The sequence below is a fragment of the Ctenocephalides felis genome, unplaced genomic scaffold, assembly GCF_003426905.1.
Source record: "Ctenocephalides felis isolate EL2017-DRISC unplaced genomic scaffold, ASM342690v1 CF-g0.4_SCAFFOLD_01492, whole genome shotgun sequence".
Classification (NCBI taxonomy): domain Eukaryota; kingdom Metazoa; phylum Arthropoda; class Insecta; order Siphonaptera; family Pulicidae; genus Ctenocephalides; species Ctenocephalides felis.
In genome coordinates this window covers 24,682,162-24,705,867 of record NW_020537646.1, presented here as the reverse complement: position 1 = coordinate 24,705,867, position 23,706 = coordinate 24,682,162, and the positions used below count along the sequence as shown (strand labels likewise).

The 23,706-nt window shown below is 27.2% G+C and overlaps 1 protein-coding gene across 2 annotated transcripts in view; it reads right to left on the bottom strand.

Moving 5' to 3' along the window:
• Positions 1-22,404, bottom strand: part of LOC113370399 (serine protease inhibitor 88Ea-like) — a 40,695-nt gene extending 18,291 nt beyond the window's left edge. The window contains exons 1-8 of one of the 2 annotated variants that reach the window (XM_026611065.1): positions 22,174-22,390; positions 6,028-6,287; positions 5,481-5,629; positions 5,071-5,260; positions 4,885-4,999; positions 4,586-4,812; positions 3,089-3,215; positions 2,538-2,791 (exon numbers count right to left, since the gene is read on the bottom strand). In XM_026611065.1, the coding sequence (XP_026466850.1) occupies positions 2,631-2,791; positions 3,089-3,215; positions 4,586-4,812; positions 4,885-4,999; positions 5,071-5,260; positions 5,481-5,629; positions 6,028-6,287; positions 22,174-22,186 (1,242 nt within the window). In that variant the 5' untranslated portion in view covers positions 22,187-22,390 and the 3' untranslated portion in view covers positions 2,538-2,630. Of the gene's footprint in view, positions 1-2,537; positions 2,792-3,088; positions 3,216-4,585; positions 4,813-4,884; positions 5,000-5,070; positions 5,261-5,480; positions 5,630-6,027; positions 6,288-22,173 lie in introns of those variants that run through there. The other variant, XM_026611066.1, reaches the window with a different exon arrangement.
• Positions 22,405-23,706: the final 1,302 nt, after the last annotated feature.

Below are 23,706 nucleotides of genomic sequence, written 5' to 3'. Positions count from 1 at the left end.
TTTTTTCAAAAATGTTAATCGTTTTTAAAAAAATAATAATTTTTGGTACGGGAAGTTCCAGCAATTTGCCTTAGGCACGATGCCTTAATTGCCTTAAGAAAGAATTCCACTTACAGCTAGTTTGTTGATATCTATGTATGTATTATTATTTTTAATAAGTACACAACATATTATTCTTCATACAATCGATTATCCGGATTTTCGATTATCCTAATGCCTATTGACAACAATTAGTCCGGTTAATCGAGATTCTACTGTATTTGTATATTTGCAATTTTGCACAAATCACTGGATCGCAATGATTCAATACTAAAAGAACAAACTTGTTTCTTATAGGAATCAAACATAAATCTTTACAAGCAAAATTAACTATAAATACAATCCAAACTACAATAATTTTGTATACTTTTTTGACTTAACACATTCACAAGTGCAAAATTTATTATAGAATAAAATTGTGTTGATTAATTTCATGTGTAATCAGTGAATCTGACAAGAACCCTGAGAAGATATTGATTTGAATCCAAGTTGAAGTGCATTTGGGTGAGTAAATTAATCTTAATGTCAAGAAAATTTATTTTTATTTGCTAATTATATAGAAACAGAACCTATGCATAATCAATCGCAATTTTTTATATAAATATATCATTATATAAATATATCATTTTTTAAGTAATCAGCTGCTCCATCAATGTGACAGATTTCCGTAAAGAAAGGTACACCAAATTTTAATTTCAAAATTATGAAAATTCTTCAAAATTATAATTGTATATACAATACATTGTAATAAAATTATGAATTTACGATACAAATTGATGGTTGTTTCAAATTAATGGTCTCCATAAGCCTAATGTTAATAATTGTTGCTAATGGGTAACATTTAAAAGATAAATTTTATCCATTATTGTTATTTCTCAAATTTTTAATTACAGTATGGGAAGTCTCAGCAATTTACCTTAAGGTATTGTGCCATGCACCACCAGCACATTTTTTAAATATAAAACTATTAGCAATGATTTATTAATTATATCTCTGACTTTTTTAAGGTATATTGTAAAACATTGATTAGTTTACCTTTAATATCGCAACATCAATTAATGATTCATATCATTAAATGCATCCAGCAAAAACATACAAGACCAATCTTCTTATTAACTCCCGTAGGGTAAGTTATTGTAATGGGCCGAAAATCGGAATTGAAAATTTTTACATTTCTCGACGTTTTGAAGGTTTCGAACATTTGGCATACTTCAGAAAAAATGGAGTGTGGTGTGTGTGGGTGTGGTGGGTGTGTGTATGTATGTATGGATATACAAATTGTCGCCCACGTTTCGGGCGTACGGATCAACCGATTTGAATGGTTTAAAAAACATTCGATTCCTATTGATAGGGAAAAGAGCTGATTAGTTTTGGCAAAGGCAAGGTCCAGCCGTTTCGGAGATACGGAGCAAAGAGTGCAGAAATAGAAATCGAATTTTGATGAGAACGGAGTATTCGATTTGAATGATTTAAAAAACATTCATTAGTAATGATTGGGAGAAGTGTTTATTAGTTTTTAGCAAAGGCAGGCCCAGCCATTTTGAAGATACGGAGCTAAATATGTAAAAATGGCAGTTTTTGAGAGAACTAAGCGTCCGATTTAAATGATTCAAAGAACTTTCTGCTTGTCTTAACAAAATAATTGATTTTGAAAGAAAAAATTTTGTTCTATTTTTTTTTTTTTTTAGTTTTGCGTATATCGAAATATTTCAGATTTTATTTTTATTCTGACTATAGTTCTAATATACTTTACAAATAATTTCAACTCTGCAATTCAGTTTATATAATTCTTATAAATATTAGACAATTTTACAATATTTATAATAATCTATTTGAAAACATTCAGTATTCCTCGAACATTTCGTTACGGTACGAGAAGTTCCAGCAATTTGCCTTAAGGCACGATGAAATAATTGCCTCAAGACAGAATTCCACTTACAGCTAGTTTAAATTCATTTTCGAACAGAAATATTTGTCTAGAACATGATATGATATACCAGTTCAGTAAATGCACTGTATTTTAACATAAATCATAAAATTTCATTTCAGAAAAAATATATTAAACTGTTTCAGATATATAATTCGTACTATTCAATATTAATTTTAGTAACTTCTTTATTATACTGTAAGATAGAAATCTTGAAAATAAAATACGCAATAAAAACAAATATTCTTTTAATTATTATATAAAACAATTCAGATCACACTTCCAAATTTTCTTAAAAATACATTGACATACTTATTACGTTAATCATAAAGTCAAAACAATAAAAACATTACTCACATACGCCTAAGAAAAATGAGTATGGATTACTAAAGTATATAAATAGTAAAAGATAATCGTATGTAGTTCATGTTAACCACTTTTGTTTGTTAAATCTCTTTCTAAAATGTCACTTTTGCATTAAAAACATAAAAGTTATATGATATATGAAAGTCCTACTATTTTTGTTAATAATAATTATCTACATTTTCAAACAAAAACATATTCGTACCAAATATGCATTTGTTTTATCTTCAGGTACAACTAAATCATCATAAACTTTAAATAATCCTCATCTCAATTTTTGGTTTTGGAATTTACTTCTAAATTATACATTTGGACCACGGTAAAGTCCCATGAATAATATGGATTTGAGTTTGCGATCATAAAGCAAGTAAACAAATGGATGATTGCAGACGAATTGGGCAGGTTCTAGAGGCCTCGAAGATCTGAAGCTGAAAAGAGCTGTAGCAGCAGCTGCAACTGATCCTGGATCAAAATGAAAATGTCATTACAAATTAACAATATGCAACAAATATATAAGATACTGGGATAATGCAATAGAAAAATAATAAGGAAGCAGAGAACATATTATAGGTCGTATATGTATTATGATACATATACGATATCTATTCTATAGAATATAAATATAAAATTTGTTTTTCGATCAAATTAAGACTTTCCAATCCTCGATCAACGTTATATATTTAATCTACAGATATATTACTGTGTCAGTATTAGAAATGGTTAAAGTATTATTCCTTCCTCTCATGCAACCACTCTTACCTTGCTCATCGACTTCAATTTTGGCTTTGTGTACTGCATCATCTAAATGTACGTGGCCTTGTGGGGCTAATCCTGATAAATCTGCAGTAGCATCGAATAAATCACCTACTCCAAGTTGTTGCAATACCTGCAAATAAATAACAATGTAATTATTTGCTTACTACCATTATTATGCTAAAACTATATTCGTTTTAATAAAATACAGCTTTGATATACGAGTAAAATTTGAGATATGAACTTTGAGCGAGTTTGTGAGTGCAAAATAAAAATATGAAAAATTTCGATCAAAAATATTTTGCCTGTTGTATGTTAGTGAATTATTTTACAGTTAGTCATTTCAATTATATATCAGTATTAATTGTGTAGTAACTATTTACCCTCCGAATTAATGAGGATTATTAATTTCCCGTAGGGCAAGTTATAGTAATCGCAAAAAAATCGAAAATGAAAATTTTTATATATTTTTACGTTTCAGAGGTTTCTGAATATTTTGGCATACCTTAGAAAAAATGGATGTATGTGTGTGTGTGTGTGTGTGTGTGTGTGTGTGTGTGTATGGGCGTGTGTGTATGTATGTGCGGATACAAATTTTCGTCGACGATTTCGGGAACACGGATCAACCGATTTGAATAATTCAAAAAACATTCGAATTGTATTGATAAGGAGACGTGCTGATTAGTTTTTGGCAAAGGCAGGTCTAGCCGTTCCGAAGATACGTGGCAAAAAGTGCCGAAAACGGTAACTCAGTTTTTAAGAGAACGGAGCGTCCGATTTTAATAATGCAAAAAACATTTTACTTGTATTGACAAGGTGAAGAACCGATCAAATTTTCATAAAGGCAGGTCTAGCGGTTTCGGAGATCTAATGAAAAAAGTAAAAAAAATGCCGTTTGGCGGTCAAAAATGATCATTAGACATATGTACATCAAATTATCAGGTATTTTATAGAGATTTTAACAATAAGTATAAATTTGGTTTATATTCCTATGGGTTCCGTACCAATGTTTACGCGTTAGACGGCGACGCGGCGCTTACGCGTTTTGATATTTCGTCTTTATGCAGTTAAAGCAGTATGATTGCTTTGAAAAAAGTTTAGATCTTCCAAAATATGTCAAAATTTTTTTTCAAAAAAAAAGTAATTTTATGTCCAATTTATAGTTTCTCGAAAATCTTATTTTTTCGAAGTAAATTTTTTTCAAAAAATGTTAAAAAAATAATTTTTGGTACGGGAAGTTCCAGCAATTTGCCTTAAGGCACGATGCCTTAATTGCCTTGAGACAGAATTCCACTTACAGCTAGTTTTAACATTTGAAATTTTAACTACATATTAAGAGTGATTATATATTTTACATATTGAGTACGATTATTTTTTTTTTGCTTTTTGTGCATTTACAAAATATTATGTACTTTTATAACCATGAGTATGGAAAAGATGGTTATGGAACGAATTAAACTTTTATCTCGGCATACCAATGTATTTAAACTTTTATTTGCTTACCGGTTTTAATTCAATTTGCTTCTCAATTGAGAATTTAGGTATCTCTACATGAACTAATCTTTGTGGCGCATCTTCAGCCAATAAAGTAGCAAGTTCGGCTGGTGTCAAGCGATCTAAAGTGTCTTCTAGTCTGGTGTTTGTAAATGGTGGTAACAGAATTAACATTGAAATATCACCACCTAAATAAGGCATTTCAAGTACGTGAACTCCCAAGTTCTCTGATTGAACTGTAAGAAAAAAATAAATAATAAATAAATCTAATCATATATTGGTCTAACAGTGCTATCTTAGAATCATACAATGTTGGAAATGTCCTTCTTGTCTCATCATGTCAACCATAGTATGTTTGGATGGAGAAGTGTAGAAAATATCCTTTTTCGTAAAAGCAGGATCGAATTGAGCTTGCCATTTACCCTGTAACAAATTCAACAATTATTTATATGAAAGACACCATGTGCTATAAAACAAAAATTATAAGAAATTACCTTAAAGTAAGCAGCATTGGCAAGTACTAAATCAGTAGCAGCAGTAATTCCACTTGGAGGAATTAGGTCTTTGATGTGATCTCTAGTTTCACTCGCTACCCATCCATTAACAATTTGTCTGGCTGCTTCAGGATTACTCTTGAAATCCAAATGTTGAATTTGATCTCTCATAACAGCTTGGATACAATCCCTTCAATAGAAATAATTTTTATTTATTCATATAAAATAGATTTATTTAAAAAAATCTTAACACGCTAATTAAATGTATTTAAGCTAACCATACTAATTGATATTTAATCTACATTATTTAAAGGTTGCGGCTGTCATAAATATATTTTTTTATGAAAGATTATTTATTTATGCATAATTTTGTATAATTAAAATATGAAAGTTATAAAATTATATTTTACCTAATTGGAACATCTTGAGCTACAAAAAGACAATCAGCAGAATTGAATTCATATGATTGATTCGTTCTATATCCAAGCATTTTTCTCACAAAGTTATATCCATGCAGAACTTGTAGTTTTGGCACATGTTCCTCGATAGCTAATGTTTTCTGCAAAAAAGATTATAATAATTAAAACATTGTAATTAGTTCATATTTGTAATTAGTTCAAGTTTACCGTACATAGCTGATTGGCGTATATATAAATATATAAATAAATAAATATTTGAAACAGAGTATTCAGATTTTATTATTATTAAGAATCTAATTTGTTATCCAAAATACTTAAAAAGACATAAGTAGTTAGTTCGATGCCTTAGGTACGATATATATATGAATTATTACATGGATAATTAATGAAGTATATCAGATAAAAACCATAAAGACAGTTCCAAAGAATTAAGGAAATTCGAAACCAAATTTGCCTAAAAGCAATATTGTTTTTAATATTTTCGTTTTTTTTTGTAAAGTATTCAAAATTATATTAATTATTTATTATATTGAGTTACCTTCAAGTTAGCTTCTGTATGGTTAGCACTAGAGAAATACGCTAAGAGCAGAGCTTGATAAATGCTGTAAGGTGAGAAAAATACACTTTGACCAGGTGCTGATCGAACTGCAGCCGCTAACATTCGTAAAGAGAAGTCCAATTCAGCCGCGTCCAGGGCGTGAATGTTGCCATCGAAGCCTTCTATGCAGGCGGGGTCCTTCGGGGTTACTTGTGCTAATGCCAAGGATGCGATCAGCAGAAAAGAACTGAGCCATTTCACTGGAAAAATAAAAACAATTAGATATGGGTAATAAAAGTATATAAAGTATTCGTAAAATTATACTACAATGTGTAATAGTAATTATGATAAATAGTAGTGCAGAAGGCAGGTCCTTGGTATGAGAGCACCACAAAATCAATGATACCCTTTACCTCCCCTGTTTATTATTACCATGACCATATTAATATCAATTCAAATATCATTATTTATTTATGAATAAATAAAATAGAAAATAAATAATTGAGTGGACGACTTAACGCATTCCTACTTGAAGCAATTTACAACCACCAAGTAATATATGGGAGTACTGACCAGGGGAATTATTCTTTGTAAACAAGATCATGTTTTCTTCCAAGATTATGTTTATTGGTATTTGTATCACGATTAAACAAAAATTATGAGTTATCGACTCTATTATAAAACTTGAATAAAGTTTAGACTGACAAAAAAAGTTATCGACTCTGCTTATTAAAGTTTACTAAAGTGCAACTCTTTAAAAACATAAACATTAATATAGCATTTTTTATTTATTTTCTGTTTATATACTCCTGAACAAATCTCGTCAGAACAGTATGCAGAATATAATTCCTGGATTTTTTAAATTAAAAAAATGTAATTACTTATATATTTTAATTAGGTTTTTATTATATTGAGCAGCAACTCATTACTATTTTAAAATCGTTGTATTTTTAATACGCATTTTTAACTTCAGTATTTCACTAATTATTGTTCCTACAATTAATTTAATGATCTTTTTTCACTTAATGGAAAATCCTAATTAAGATAATGAAATTAGTTATTAAAAAAAATACTCGTAAAGATTAGACTTTATGACTGTGCTTTACTAATTATTACTATTCATTTGTATTACAGTAATTACATATAGGTACTTGTAATTATTTTATAAAATATTCAAATTAAAAAAATCCAAAAGCCAAATACTAAAAAATTGTTACCAACTTAGTCTTTCGAAGAACCCAATAAACATTCTGCTAATTTATTATAACTCTAAAATATTAAATGCGCCAGAATAATTTAGAATACCTTGAATTTGCATTTATATAATTTTTTTGAACTGTCAATTTCATGACAAAATTTGTTTATATGTATATTTGAACCTGTACATATAAGCCTCAAAATTAAAATTTTAATTGCCTACAATAGTTGCAAAAAATCTTAAAAGTCAATAATTAGTATAAAAATGTTTTATTATCTATATTTAATTTATCAGCACATCAAATTTATTAGAGGCCCTATTAGCGAATAATATAAGCAACATCTAAATTTTACTAACTTCTTTTTTATGGTTTTAATACATGTTCTTATTCTTATTATTGATTTTTTTATTTGTAGTTTTATATTTTAATTCAAATTAATTCATAATTATTAATGATTATCAGAACTTAAATAGTTCACTTTAAAGCAATTATTAACAATGAATGTATAAATTGCATATTTTACATATCTTGTATTACATAAGATACTGCAAAACGGTGATTCATTAATACTATTACCTAGAATTACTCTGCACTTTCAGGTGACAATTACAACTTACATTACGTATATTCAAATGAATTTCAATAAATTATTGGAATGTTCTACATTTGAGCAATTTTGCCATTTCTTAATACAATTATTGCAAAAGAGCGTCTGCGAGAGACGAACATTACGCGGTTTCCACGGAACAATAAATGTGTCACTTAACTTTCACTTTAGCTGTGAAAAGAAATGCGAATATAAAATAAACACGGAACATCATGAACGATATCGACACGAAATGTGGAAAATAATCTAAAGTTTTCGTGATTTAATTTTAAGCAAAATTAAATTAAACAGACTAGATCTTCAGAACATATTTTGTTCTAAATCACAAATACACAAAATTTATATTAACCCTTTCCACTCACGAATTCCGAAATTTACGTGTATTTTGCCGCCGGAGGCATCCGAGTGGAAAGGGTCATATGTAATTATTATATATTTACATATCGAATTTGGAACCAGGAAATTTATTGATACCAAAAATATAGATTTATAACTTAGTGATGATTTTTTTGTTTTATATGAGAAGACTTGATCAAAAAGATATAATTAAACTTTTATGTCTTCTATACAATGTGGGGCCATTGTGGGATTGTCTGCTGTTTTCAAAGCAAGTTACCATAGATTTATGTTCATATATCAAAATTTTATAAAAAATATTGATAATAAAACACATTCAAAAATATTACGATTAGTAATAAACGGATCCTCTTTAACGTTATTAACAACCACTTAATATTGTTATACTTAATGTGAGGTACTTGATATAAAAGATTAATCATATGTGTACTAGAAAAATTATTGTTCCACATCAACTATTAATCTATCACAATAATCAAGTTCTTTTCCGTAAAAATTGATCTAAAATATCATGTTTTTTTCATGATTTAAAATCGTATAAATTTAATGTAATATATGTAACAAATGATTTTTTAATTTAATTTATTATTAATTTATTTTTCGGTAAAAAAAAAGTAAAAATGTATTATAATATTGAGTTGATTTTCTAATACCATTATGTCTAAATTAATTTTACACAAATTTTTAACTTTTAAATTTTTTAACATTTTTTTAAAAATAATTTTATATCTAAAAGAATTATTTAAATGGATTATATGCTCAAAATAAAACAATTTTTATGAAATTGGAATCCAAAATAAGTAGTGTAAAAGTAGCTGAAGTTATTACTGTATATAAGTACTTAATGCAACGTTTTATTATTTTTATAAATAAATAATAATAATTTAATAAATAATATTTTGAGGCTTTTATTTAAAATAACCACATTATTTATTAATGATAAAACAACCACAAATAATTTCACGAATAATAGAGAAAAAATAAAAGGAATACTTCACTTTTAATAAACTTCGAATAATTTAAATTTGTACATTTACAAATGCCTTCATGTTTAAAGAATTGCACAACAATTTAAATTGATATTGTAATTATAAATGATCACATGTTTGTATAATCAAACTTTTAATTATCAATAACTCAATAAAATCTAAATATTCATCGCAAAAAGGCATCCAAGTAAATCATTAAAACTGGAATATTTTATTTAATTTCACATACTATCATTTCGATGAATTCATTAATTGAATTATGCGTGAAAGTAATAATATGAACAAAATGAAATGTGAATTAATTTTTATATTTTTTATAAACAATATGATGACTTGTTAGAAAGAAGAGAGAATATTATATTTTTAATAATTCTGGTACTGACAATACTAGAAAGAAGCTATTTGTTTCAAGCAACGTCTTCTTATTTAAATATAATTAGTAATAATTATATAGTGAAATTAAAGAAATCAAATTGATTCCAAAACGTTTAGGGCTTTGGATTTCCAAAGTACCAGATTTACTTATAATGTTACCGAAATTGAAACAATTTTGTAATAATTTATTAAAGACAATATAGTTAAATATTGATAAATAAATGACAATAGTAAAAGTAGCCAATGTTACTTCTTCTTAAAGAATCAATTGGAATATTGAAATATTGAAGATTTTAAAGAACTCCAATGTAGGAATTAAAAGATCTTAAAAAAAAGACGCAAATGATACATTGAAATTGAAATGTTTTGGATACATTGAACTGTATCCAAAACTTATATATCAACATCAATGGTATATATCTTGATAAATATTTCAAGCCATGAGAAAGATTCTTGTAAATTTCTGTCTGCACATTATGCAAAAACATTCACGAGTTGAATGCATTCTTTAAGTTTAACAAAACAACTGATTGTACATGTAATGAATAATTTATTAGAGACAGAGTTGAGTTCATGTCTTGAGATAACTTTAGTTTGCTTAAAACTTTGTTTACTAAATAAAAAAAAGCAGGTACTGCATTTGGAAATGATTGGAAATCCAATTGTTATTTTAGTAACTGTTTAAAAAGAAGAGGACTATTTAGATTTTTTGGTCGAAAGATTTTTTGCTCATTTTTATAAATTAAATTCAAAAAAAATATATGAGGATTCATATTAATGAAAATAAGAAGTCTAAAAACCCATCTCCGGGTTAGAGTGCTTCACGCCAAAAACATTCATCATCGTTGAATAAAAAATAATGAATTATTTTCTATTAAATTGTTATATACATTTTATTTATGCGTTTATATCAAATCTATAAATTATGTGTTAAATTTTTACAATTCTTTTCATATTAAACATGTTTATAATTGTTTACTAAAATACAGAAAACTCAAAGCTTGAAAAAAAGTACCAAAAAACTAATCATTATTATCATATAAATCCATCATTTCAAATACCAAAAAAATATTATTAAAACATGAATTAAATTTAAACTTTTCACAATTCATTAACTTTTAATTATCGTTATATAACAACTAGCAAAAATAATAAGAGTGCAAAATAATTTTATTCTGATATCTCACGAACCGTATCGTGAGCCATTGTTATAATTTCATGTCTTTGTGATACGAATGTTGGAAATAACTCGATGTTTTGTCCTAAACAAAAAATATAATTGTGTTTCTGAACAAAGACAATATTTTGCTTTGACATTAACAAATTTCCGACAGTGATCGAATGAAAAATAATAGTTAAATCGATTCTGTAACGGTGATTCATAATTAATTCTCTTGTTGGAATAAATAATTATATTACAGTTAAGTGTAAGTTTGTTATAAATCTGGGTACCATGGTATTATTGGTTCACCACAGGGCTTTCCGATACATCTTTTATTCTTCCAAAAAAATTACTAGATGTCATATTATTAGACAGTTATAATTATTAAAATAGAATTAAATTAAATCTAAAAATTCAAAATATAAATATAAATATTAAATAAAAATTAAAAATAATAATAGTCTGAGAGACTTTTGAGAAGATAGTTTAATATAATATATAATATTATATTCCCTTAAGAGTAACAGAAGCTTAAGTTTCATATGGTACCATTAGGTTACCAAGAAAAAATAACCTAAAAGCTTCGACAATATGTACTACAATGCAAAATACCATTATTCTTATAATTTTCAAGCAATTGGATGCACTGTTTGGAAATATGTCAATTGCTTATGTAAATTATTCATAAAACAATTTCTTTCATTAAACCTAATCAGTAGCACGTATGCGACCTTCAAATTTATTTCTATGTCAAGATTATCAAGTATTGAAAATTAGTAAAAAAAAAAAGCTTCATACCGAGTGCGTAGACGTAATCAACCATGTCAAAAGTCAATGCCAAAAATGTTTTTATCAAATAACTGTAGTTAACGGTACCAAAATAAACAGTTATCTTAGGTAAGTAATATAAATTAATACTCATGTAATAAAAAAACATTTATGGCTTTACTAATTTAGTGTATTTAGTGTATTTTTGCTTTTACTAAATTAGTGTCCGAATATATGTTTCTAGCTATTTATAATCAACCATTTTCAAAAAGAACAACACTAGTATAAGTTGCTTAGATAATCTATATTTAAATACATTTAGTTAAACATGGAAATAACTAAAAATAATATTTTTTATAAAACAGAACATAAATATTTATGTTCTCCTAAACAAAATATAAGCTCTAATAGCAACTAGTATAATTGCTGGTAGAATTATCATTAACTATTTTAACTATTTTAATTCGCTTGAAGGTAAAGTTTCTTTGAGAATATCATTTCATATTAGATGCTGAAGGTTTCAAAAATTGAGAATAAACTCGGACATAAGGTACACTGCTGCTTATATGTGGTTTAAGAAAAAAAAGACAAAATAATTAGTATTCTCCTATTGATATTGATTTCGAATATCTTTGAAGGCAATCTGAATTCCTCAACTCCAAATATTTCTCTGCAGTACAAAACGTGTTCCTAATGATTCTCTTTGGAAATTGATCATTACAAAATCCAAAATCAAGTATTAGCAATGACCATTATTTCTTAAGGCACAACAGATTATCCTACAGGCTGATGTGACGATTTAACTTTACTAACTCTTTCGATTTTTATAGATGGCAACCCAAACAGTTGTCCTATCTAAATGATGAACTATACATTTTTTTTATTAAAGCAGTAATATCAGGTAAGGGCTATTTTCACTTGGAAGCGTATTACTACCTATATATTCAAGTGAAAACCTCTGTCACTGCGGCTTGACATCAGCCTGTCCAAGACGGACATCAAACCTGAAACTTTTGATTGAATTCCCATAGCTTTAACCACCAAAGGATATAATAATACTTTGACGATTATAAGACATTCAATACTAATTGTTATGAATAACGATGGAAACATTTTGCAAATTTTGTTCTGCAAAATGTTTCCATCAAGGATCTGACAGACCGAGACTCTAGTTTCTAGTATGAAAGTAAGGACATAGAAACTCAAAAATTAAACTAACGACCCATCGATCAATTAACTTGCCCGATACAGTTTTTAGCATTGAACTAAGCAATTAGAAAAAATCTTGATAAGAACTACCAATGACAAAGAATTGATACAAGTTTGCGCGGAAGGTCAAACAACGCAAACACATTGTACCACGCGCATACAAAAACAATCGTAATGAAAGAGAATCAATACGATCGGTTTTATTACTTATTTTGCAGCCAGGTGAAAGTTGCGCACATGTTGGAGAAGAGTTGATAAGACATTCGTCTGCAGATGTGGTAAGCATTGGAACGTGATTTTTACCGATACCGATCTTTTCACGAGAAATCATGATCGGTTTGACGAACAAGGAAATAAATTATATTTACTGTTGGATATCACGTGGTCAGAATTAGTAATTTTAATTTATTATCCTATCACAATAAAGTGTGAATGAAACAATTTTTTATCTTGTTATATAGATTAATAATCAATCTTACTTTCATCCTTCTTTCTGAAAGTTTCATATGGTACCAACTTTGGATGTCTTTTACTTCAAAGGATTTCAGGTAGATGATCAAATCCTTGCCCTATATTAAAAAATCTTTAGAATATTTAAATATTTATGAAAAATTTGTTCTATTTACCTGTTATTGCTCCAAAATATATAGAACAAGAATTGTATTAGGAATAAGAATAATGTGTACCAAAAAATCGTGGAGTATATAAACTACTTAAGAATCGTACATGTTTTTATGAAAATTCTAATGTCAATTCAAAACAATAGCAATATATTTCCATGTGAAAATAGCCCTTGCCCGGCATTGCACCAATAAAAAGTCAGCCCTATTAGATTAAATCTAATAACAAAAAATCATCAAATATGGATGGATTAACCATTGGGTTACCATTTAAAAAATACGAAGAAAGGAGAAGTTTCAGCCCAACAGCTCATAGAACGTAAGGTTCTGATTGCTGTTAATATAAAAAAAAAAACAAAACAAAACATGAAATAATGTAAGAAGTAGTTTGACTATTATAGCATATAAGAATAGAAATTCTAAACAAACTAGTATAACGCAACATTCATGTCAATGAGAGTTTATTTTTATATTGTCATAGTTAGTCTAATGACACTAAACTGACTAATTTAGTCATTAATTAATTTATTAATAAATTCAATAATTTTTATAAGAAGACCTATTTTTTCATTTTTATGAAGTAAACAAAAAATGCACTTACAATTGACTAATTGTAAGAAATTGTACGAAATTCAGACGTTATATTCAAATTTTTAGATACACCTTTACAGATTTTACTTACGAATTTGAAGTTCAGAATACATGATCAGATACAATTTATAAAACAGCGATCGGGGAATCGGGATAAATTACCCAGAATGGTAATAATATGGATTTTTTAGGGTAAAAAGTATATATTTTTAATTGATATTTGCTACATAGTTGTACGTATCGGAGTAATCTCTTTTCGCTATTGGCTAATATCATCTTAGACAAAAAAATTGGGGAAATGATTGAAAAATTGGTATAGAGTGTAATATTTTTTCACTTGGTTCCAAGACAAGTGAAATAATACTACCATACACGAAATCTTTTACTGTTAACATTTTTTGAAAATCAGTCATGCCACAGTCGGCATTTTAAAAGCCCTGAATAAAAGACATTCTATGAAAGCATTTAAAAAATTTATAACCCCTTAGTCCATGGCTTGAATCAAAGTTCTTACATCGGAACAGAGTAGCAACAATATTTCGAGAAACTAACTCATGTACTGATGAGTTTTCCAGTTGTCCAGAAGAAGAATGGTTTCGGTATCGTCTGATAGAATAAGGCATTTAAAGAAGATTGGTGGACTTCAGACACAACATGGTGAAAAAATAGTCTTTTCCCAGAAAAAAAAACAATACCAAGCGCTTCTAAATGAACAAAAATCTATTATTCATCAGCAACGTTATGAGCAAGATATCTTTCTTTTGCCTATAGTTAGACTTAGAACCTAAGTCTTAGAATATGGTGCTTTGCTCGCAAAATGTAGTAAGTACTATACACTTGAACAAGATTTATAATCGTTCAGGTTTTCTCAATAAAATATGATGGAAATAAGTCTAGGTGTAGCCAAATTAATGCTAATAACAAACTTAATTTAAAAATAAATATCGACGTAAACATCCGCGCACGAGGCGACGGCACATCACAAGAAGCGACGACGCCTACGAAATCGAATGAGATTTTACTTTCACCGTACAATGTACGATTGGAAACAGACTTAATTAATATTGCATATACATATATGCATATGGATATATGTATAGGCATTAAAAACTCGCGATATTTAATAATAGATTAAAATAAAATATAGATTTAATTGTAATCATTTTATAATCAGAATTTGATATATTTGTGAATAGATTGTCGACTTTCATTTTCATTGATACAAACAATACAATTTTATTGATACAAACAATATAATTTATAACTTTTTTTCTTGTTCAGTAATGAATATGGTCATATAACAAGAACGTGGGCTAGAACAAACTACTTTGATCTTAATCTCGGCTAGCTCGCGATGTCAAGCAGTATGATATCAAATTTCCGTATGATTCTTGAGGTCGTAGATCTCAAGTGAAAAATTGCTATACTTATCTAATATAGTCTACACATGAGTTTAGAAGTGATTGACCACTGGGTTACCCTCTCGATAAAAATACTACCTAAGTCAGCAGTTCATCTAACACGTAATTCTAATGACCATTAAATAATAAAATAAAATAAAAAGTTTAATAAAAATAAATAAAATTTGATACTATAAAAAAAAATGCCCAACTAATATGGAGTCTAGTAATACACATATATTATAAAACAAAGCTAAACAGAATACAATTGAAATGTACACTATAAAAATTGTATAATGTTATTTACCGTACACTATTATGTTTACATACATATATGTAATCAATAAACAATTATATTAATCATAGGCTTTCCACTTAATTATACTTCGCCAGCATGTTTTTTCTGCATTGTATACTATAAAAAGTGTGTGATAATTATTGCAACCATTAATGTTTTATTATTGGATAATTCATATAATTGAGGACAAACGCATATATACCTGACATAAAGTATGAAAATAATTTGCAATGGAAATTCCAGAATAACGTGTATTTTATTAGTTTTCAGATAAAATTTATTACTTTATGCGGTGAAATATTTTTTCAAATACATTGATTGCTTTACTACTCTAAAAATAAGTTATTATTCATTCATTCAACATAATGCATTCAAAATATGTGAAACTAAATCAATTATAGCATTTAAAAAAAATATTTAAATGTAATTTTTTTTAATACTTGAAAATCAATTTATTGAACAACTTGGAAATAGTAATATATTCAATTAAGAATATAAAGCTAACTAAATACTTTGAATGAAATCCGTCAAGGCTTGTTTCTTCGAATTAAAGCTAAATTGATGTTTCTATGAAAGACTTGAGCAATACAAAAATATGAAATATATGTATAACCTTTATGAAATATATAACCTTATATATAAAACGAACATAAAATTCTCGTAGTATACTGATATTACAAATGGAAATCAAATGTAAGTTTTTTTTATATATTAATAATAGATATTAAATTATAAAGTAATATTAAATACAATAGGGCTAAGGAAAAATATTGCATACAACACTTCCAGGTGTTGATAAAGTAACGACTTATTTCTCAGGAATCTTTGCTTAAATCATTTTAATTAATATTTTTATATTATATTAAACAAGATACTATAATAAACATATAAATAAGCAAATAAATTCAAAATTGACCATTAATTATCAAAAAATATCTTTCATAATAGTTTTATTAAACGTTTCTCCAAATTATGAATTATGTTTTATTAATTTGAATAAATTAGGCAAAAGCTTATCTTTCTTCATTTAGTAAAAAAAATAGTTGTTTTTTATTTACTTCTTACCTACTGGTATTATTATCATTATTGATAACGTGCGCAAGGAAATCATTAACATTGAATATTATTCAAAACCATAATTGCGGTTTTTAAATATTATCTTGTTCCTAGTAAATTATTTAGCCACATAAACATTTACTATCATTCCAAAGCGATTGTCGTGCTTGAAAAACCCGTTGATAAGTGTGACAAATTTTTAAATTGTCGACTATTCAAGTCCCAAATATGCATGATTGTTTGCTATTTTGCATAATAATACAATATTTTTATGCAAATTATATCTTCAAAAATATAATTGAGCGATTTTCTTGGAAAAACATCGACGTTTTAGTGGAATCACAAATTATGCTTTGGATATTTTGGATAGTTTCTCATTTATATGAACAATAACATTGTAATAAACTGTATACTCAAACGAACCTAATAATTCGCACTTTCATTCATGAATTAAATAAATTAATTAATTAATTAAAATATTATTTGAGAAATATAATGAACTAATTTTGATTATTCGGTTTATTAAGGACTTTATCTTATTACGATAAATTATTTCTTGTCATATTAGATTATATAAAATAAATCATATAAATAAGTATTTTTCAGTATTTGTTGAGAGAGATGAGCAATAATCACGAAAGATACACTTTAAAAAATTCCATCAAAGGAATAATGTAAACAATTCGAAAACAATACCAAACTTGATTGTTTTTCTTTATCAGTATATAAACTTAGAAACAAAAATAGTAAATACAAATATATATGTGTAGAGTTTATTAGTTATGTTTTTTTTGTTTGTTTTGTTTTAGTTATGTTTGTTTTGTTTTAGTTATGTTTGAGTGGAATTCGAGGCTTTAATATTTCTTTCTAAAACAAAGCTTCAATGTTTCATCATTTTTCTGATAATCTGAGAAAGAACTAGAAGATATTAAAAACCATTGAATAATTATATGTAACAATCTTTAGAATTTTTTTTAATCATTATTTTTGAAGAGCAATCAGAACTTAAGGGACTTATGAGCTTTTGCAATTAATTTCTTCAAAACTACGTTAGTTTTTTAAACCCAAATAATTGTCATCTCTATGTGATTATTTTTATTATTACAACTATTCTGACAATGACATTTTTTATTGGTACAGCAATGAAGGGTAAAGGCTATTTTCACTTGGTAACTTTTTGCTATATATATATTTCCAGATGAAAACAGATGTCACTACTGCTTGACATCAAATTGTTTGAAATGGGAATCGAACCCAGAATCTCTGATTCAATGAGTAAACCCATTCATTTGCACATGCAGGTATTGAATAGAAATTCTTGTGAGATATATAGACAATATAGATATATACTACATTATGTAATATATCCATATACTATATATGGACAATTGACAAGACTGAATGAATATAAAAAAAAAATTCCTGAAAGTAGTCCTCATAAGCATGTTATTTCGAAACTGATGGGACTGAAAAGATAAAATACATGGTGATATGTATATGAATAGAAAAATTGGTCATATTGCATCTATTACGATATTTTAGGGCTAATGGCATTAGTTAGCAAAGACAATATGATCTAACCAAAATGGATCAATTTTGTTTGTAATTTACAGTTCTGACACACGATTGTAATTTGAAACAACGATACAATTACGTACAATAATGCATATAAATATTATTTCTGTGTCAGTTATTAGTCAAATTAATAATAATTAGCACATAATTGAATCAGAGCTATCACATTGCATATCACATTACAAAAGCAAGGCTGTCCAGGTGAAGCATTTGTTATGATCGATGCAATATTGTTTATCGAACGCGCACGTCAGATCGCGAAGGTTGATATGGGAAAAGCCCCACGATTTATAAATATATAGTGTTGAAATAGTAGAAGTACTATACAGTCTCGAATGTATGTTTTTTTCATAATATGATTTAAGATAGACGCAAATAGGAAGAAGAATAATACCTAAAACACTCAACAACCTGAGCCTACATATTGAATTATTTTTACTCCACTTTTGTATTGATTCAAAAATGATATATAAGTAATATATATAAAATTTATTTACTTAGAGAAATATATATACTTTATTAGTTTAAAAAAAGAGACATGCAAAAAACTCTCTAACAAGATATGTTTCCTTAATACTGTAATATCTTTTTTTAATTACTTAGTTTCATAAATGTGGATACAATAACTCATAATTTAATAACGTAACACTCCAAATGTCTGCATAATCTTTCTATCATAATAAAGAAGAATTAAAAGGTATGGAATGAATCACAGTCAAGATTTCAATATAAGTACCATTTATTTCAAGAAAACACATGTGCTACTTTTTGAGGCAGTATTGCATATTCTATAATGGCCATCAAAATAGAGCAAAGTCAATTTTATAAAATCAAAAGTTTATTTATCTACAAAATCGTATCGAATAATTTTGAGTCATATATAAAATTTCAGAAAAATTTAAATAAAATAATAGTTTTTCCATAGTCAATATGGCAAAAGTTCCACAAGTTCTTGATGTATAATATTGAAATATATTTGAATTTAATAAGACAAACGCAAAAGGATCATAGAGAAGAGTTTAAGAATTTATTTCAATGTTAAATGTTAACATTCAACTTAAGAAAATATACTATCACTTTAAAAAACTGAATGCATAATGCATAAAATATAAATGCATAACTGGTTGATTAGTGGTCAATAAAAAAGATCCAAAGCCACATAAAATAAATAGAATATTTTTTCAAAAATGTAAAAATCATATAGTTTTTTTTTTTTAATTAACTGCTTAAAAATAATTAAATAAAAATTAAAATTCTTGTTATATACTAACAGTTTACGTATTTTTAAACCTTTAAAATTGAAATTAATTCCATTTCAAAATTTCCAAGAATTTCAACTCAGCATCACTAGACGTATTATGAAAGAAATATTCCAGGCAACCCAACATAATGGGATCAAAATCCTTGGGAAAAACCAAAAACATTTTCGACAGTCCCTTTGTATTTCCAAATGCCAAAAATCCAATACGTAATCGGTAAATTAGTTATTTTAATGTCACCTGGGCACATTTTTATACAGGTATATGGCATTCATTGATTTTCTGATCATGCACGTAACAGTTTTGTCACAGATTGCAAAATATCTCCAAATATATATCATTTCAACACAGCATTAAAATTTCTTATTTTAACCTTGTTATACGGAACCAATTTTTTACAATCCAATAATTTTTAAGAATTCGAAGATGAAGATACAATGTTGAAAATTCTTTTCAATTATTCACCAATTAACGAAAACAAGTGTATATTTTTAGCAAGAAATGAAAGGGAATATTTACCCTTTTGATCTTTCTAAAAGAAATTTGTGTACATTACCAAAACCAAATAAGTACGTTTCGGAATTTTATTATTTTCATTTTCAAAAATCATAATAAAGTGGACAAGATAATACAAGTTTCAATATAGATAGGCTCGTTTTATATGCAAAGATTAAAAATTTAAAATGATTAAAAAGTTCAATGTCTATGTAGGACAGTTCTAAATTAATTGTTGAATAAAAAAAAATTAAAAAGTTTAAAAATGTTTTCGATTTTAAGCCCAAGATTATGAACAGCAAAGTGTGTAAAATAAGCACGAAAAAACATTCATTTCACAAACTACATATGTACATTAAAAAATATGTAATAATTATCTATTATATTTGATAAACTACTAATTTAAAGCAACCGTCCCTTGAATAAGCTTTCTTTTTTATCTAAATACTCGAATACTCTAAAGCACGTCATCTAATATAATATAAATAATAATAATTCCCTTTGTTTTGATTAAATTACTAAGAGTCAATAGTTTTCATGACATCTCTGAATATATAAAGTTTGACTTCAATGTGCAGTGTTATATCTCACCTATAATCTAGGATTTTTCAATAAGAACTTTGGAGGAGAGAGATGGTTTGAGAAAAAATTACAAAATATCACGTGAAGGAGACGAAGGTCTAACAAGATTTCAAGTGTATTTATTTTTTACCTCAATTTAAAAGAAAAAACTAAATTTAATAAAAAATCCAAAATTTTACGATTTTTCTAGATACTAAGAATAAACATGATATTTTGGGAAAGGTAATTTCAAATATATTAAGGACAATAAGGTGTAACCCAGAGGAAGGAGGGTCCAAAAATTCTTTGAAAAGAATGATCAGGTGATTAATGAACGCCCTCACATCATGTTTTAATAATACCCCCTTTTCCGATTTAGCCGAAATTTTAGTTAAACAATATTTTCCATGTCTTTGATACTGCTTCATTTTCTCAGAAAAGGCTTTTTAAACTATGCTAATCAATTGAGGGGCTCGATTATTTGAAAATGCTCCAAATGAAGACATAATATCAAGCCTCATATTATTATCAAACCTTTTTGGTTTAATTTGTTTTTTGATTTCGTTTGTTATTTTCAAAAATTCTGAATATATTTGAATTTAATATTGCAAAGTCTTGTAAATCTAAATTGATATCTAAACGTTTACATCGCAAAGTGAGGAAGTAGAAAGAAAAGCCAATATGTACAAATTTTGGCGCTGTTTTTTTATAAGAAATATTTATAATTTTCAAATTTTAAAACAAAAAAGATTATTTCAAGATATGAAAATTATCTAGTGTTGAAGGTACAAATTATTGCAGAAAAAGAGTTATTAAAGTTTTTATCAAATCTGATACAAACCTTATGAAACTATATAGTGTACTGTTAAAAAGAAAAATAAAATAAAAAACATGACAAAGAGAAAAGAAAACTAGTAATTGAAAAATAAACATGAAAGTGAGAGAAGCAGGATAATAATATAATTTATTTTTTAATTACAATCTGTCACACATAGGACATTCAGTAATTGTTTTGACTTTATTAGATATGGATTTTTGAATGGATGGCAGCCCAGTAGTTGTCTAATCCAGTATTGACTAATTAACTATACTCGAAGTATTTGCTGATATTTTATAATAGTAATATAATAAAAATACAACAAACGTATGGTGATGATCGTCGTAGGCTAATTCAAAAATTAATCTGGGTTTATTTTAAAAAAGTACTAGAACCATTTTATATTTACAATCAGAAATGATTGATTAGTGTAAAAAAGAATCGCCTTGGATGAGCATCGCTTGCCATCCCGGCGTAATACGCCATTGCTGTGAATAATAACCACGTGCTTAAGACTTCTTAATCAGATCCAAAACTTTCTTGTATCTTATTGGTAATTATGATTTTTAAATATTTATTTCAAAAATTATTATAGATTATTGTATTTTATAAATACATAATAATATACCAAATGGTCAGAGTTTTTATATTGATAATAATTGAATGTTTAGGCAAAAAAATTGCGTGTCGTATATGATGTCTTTATTTTAAATGTCAACAAAAACCAATTATGTTTTAGTATTACAATTGAAACAAATATGGACTATAAGATGCCTATCAAAATAGCTTGATAATTATCAATACATACCTATTAACGTCATGATTTTGCACTTATATAACACTTAAACTAATTAAATAAAAAACCACTTAATATCAATTGCAAATTCTTTAAAATCCGCCTTTTTTCTAATATTCACAAACGATGTTTCACTGACTTATTATTCTTTCAAACTGCAGTTTTCGAAAAGCAGTCGGTCGTGTATATACTAAACAATCGACACGAGACGATGGTAACCGACAGGCCTCGACCGTCGATTTCGTCGAACCAAGCGAATGAAGCGATTTAGTGGTAAATGAAATCTGCGCGATGTAAACAAGTCGAAGAATTCAATTGCTTGGTCACATTAAACGAAAACGGCCGTCAATACCACGTTTGGGTTTTTTGTACAATTAATAACAATTCTGTACTGTTGTATGTAATAACATATATTAATACGAGAGCACACGACACACCTGTAAAATAAATAAATATTGTAATGAAAGATAAAAGTCAGTGAATAGATAAAACCATCTAAGTAACCGAAATAGTTCTTCTAGTTTTCTTCGTGGCTTTATAGTAGAGGGTCTATAAAAATATCATAGGTTGGCAACCTGCGGCCTCCGCAAGGTTTTTGTGCGATCCTTTGCCACATAGCACAAAATGGTAGAGTTTCTTTCAAAACACTATTGTATAGGGTATGACATCTAACATTTTTCATTTTCATTATTTTTTCAACGGTCAACCGAGGCATTTTTTTCATTTTTGAATGAATTATTATAATCATTATTAACTAAATAATTTCATTATTAACTGAAAGGATTGTACTTTCAAATAAAAAAAAGAAACTGGAGGAAATATTCAGTAGTTTTTTTTTAAAAAAAGTTATTCGGCGGACTCTATACATCAACGTCATGATAGTTTCGCGAAAAATTCTACCAAAGACAGTCATATTATACTAGCCTGAAACACAGACTCTAACACGCATAAATTACTTTTCATCTTACTTTTTGTAATATTTTTATATTCTTTTATATGTATATTCTATTTAAAATTTTGTAGTATTTCATTTTGCTTTTTCTATATAAAGTTGTTAGGTCAATCAGCTAATTTAAATGCGACCTCTGATAGTAAAAAGGTTTCCCGCCTTTGGTCTATACATCATCTAGTAAGAACTTGGTCTTTACAACCCAAATTTCCAGGTATCGGGTATCAACTTGATATCAATCTGCAAAAATATCGTTTCCACTTGAAAATATATTTCTAAATAGAATATGTTTACAAGTGAAGATATTCTTTCCCCGGCATTGCTGCAACAAATTGAAAATGTATAATCAGTACAAGAAAAGATTAAATAATTAAAATATATCAAATATAGACAAACCAACCGTAGTACCATTACGACAACTCCTAGGGCTTTTATGTTCTAATAGCTGTAAAAAAAAATATATATGAAAAACACTTATCTTCATTACTCATGAATTAATTATTTATTTGTATTAATTTAACAGCAATCGAAACTTAACGAGTCTTGTAAGCCGTTGTGCTGACTTTTTAATCGACATGGCTTTTTATAAATGGCAA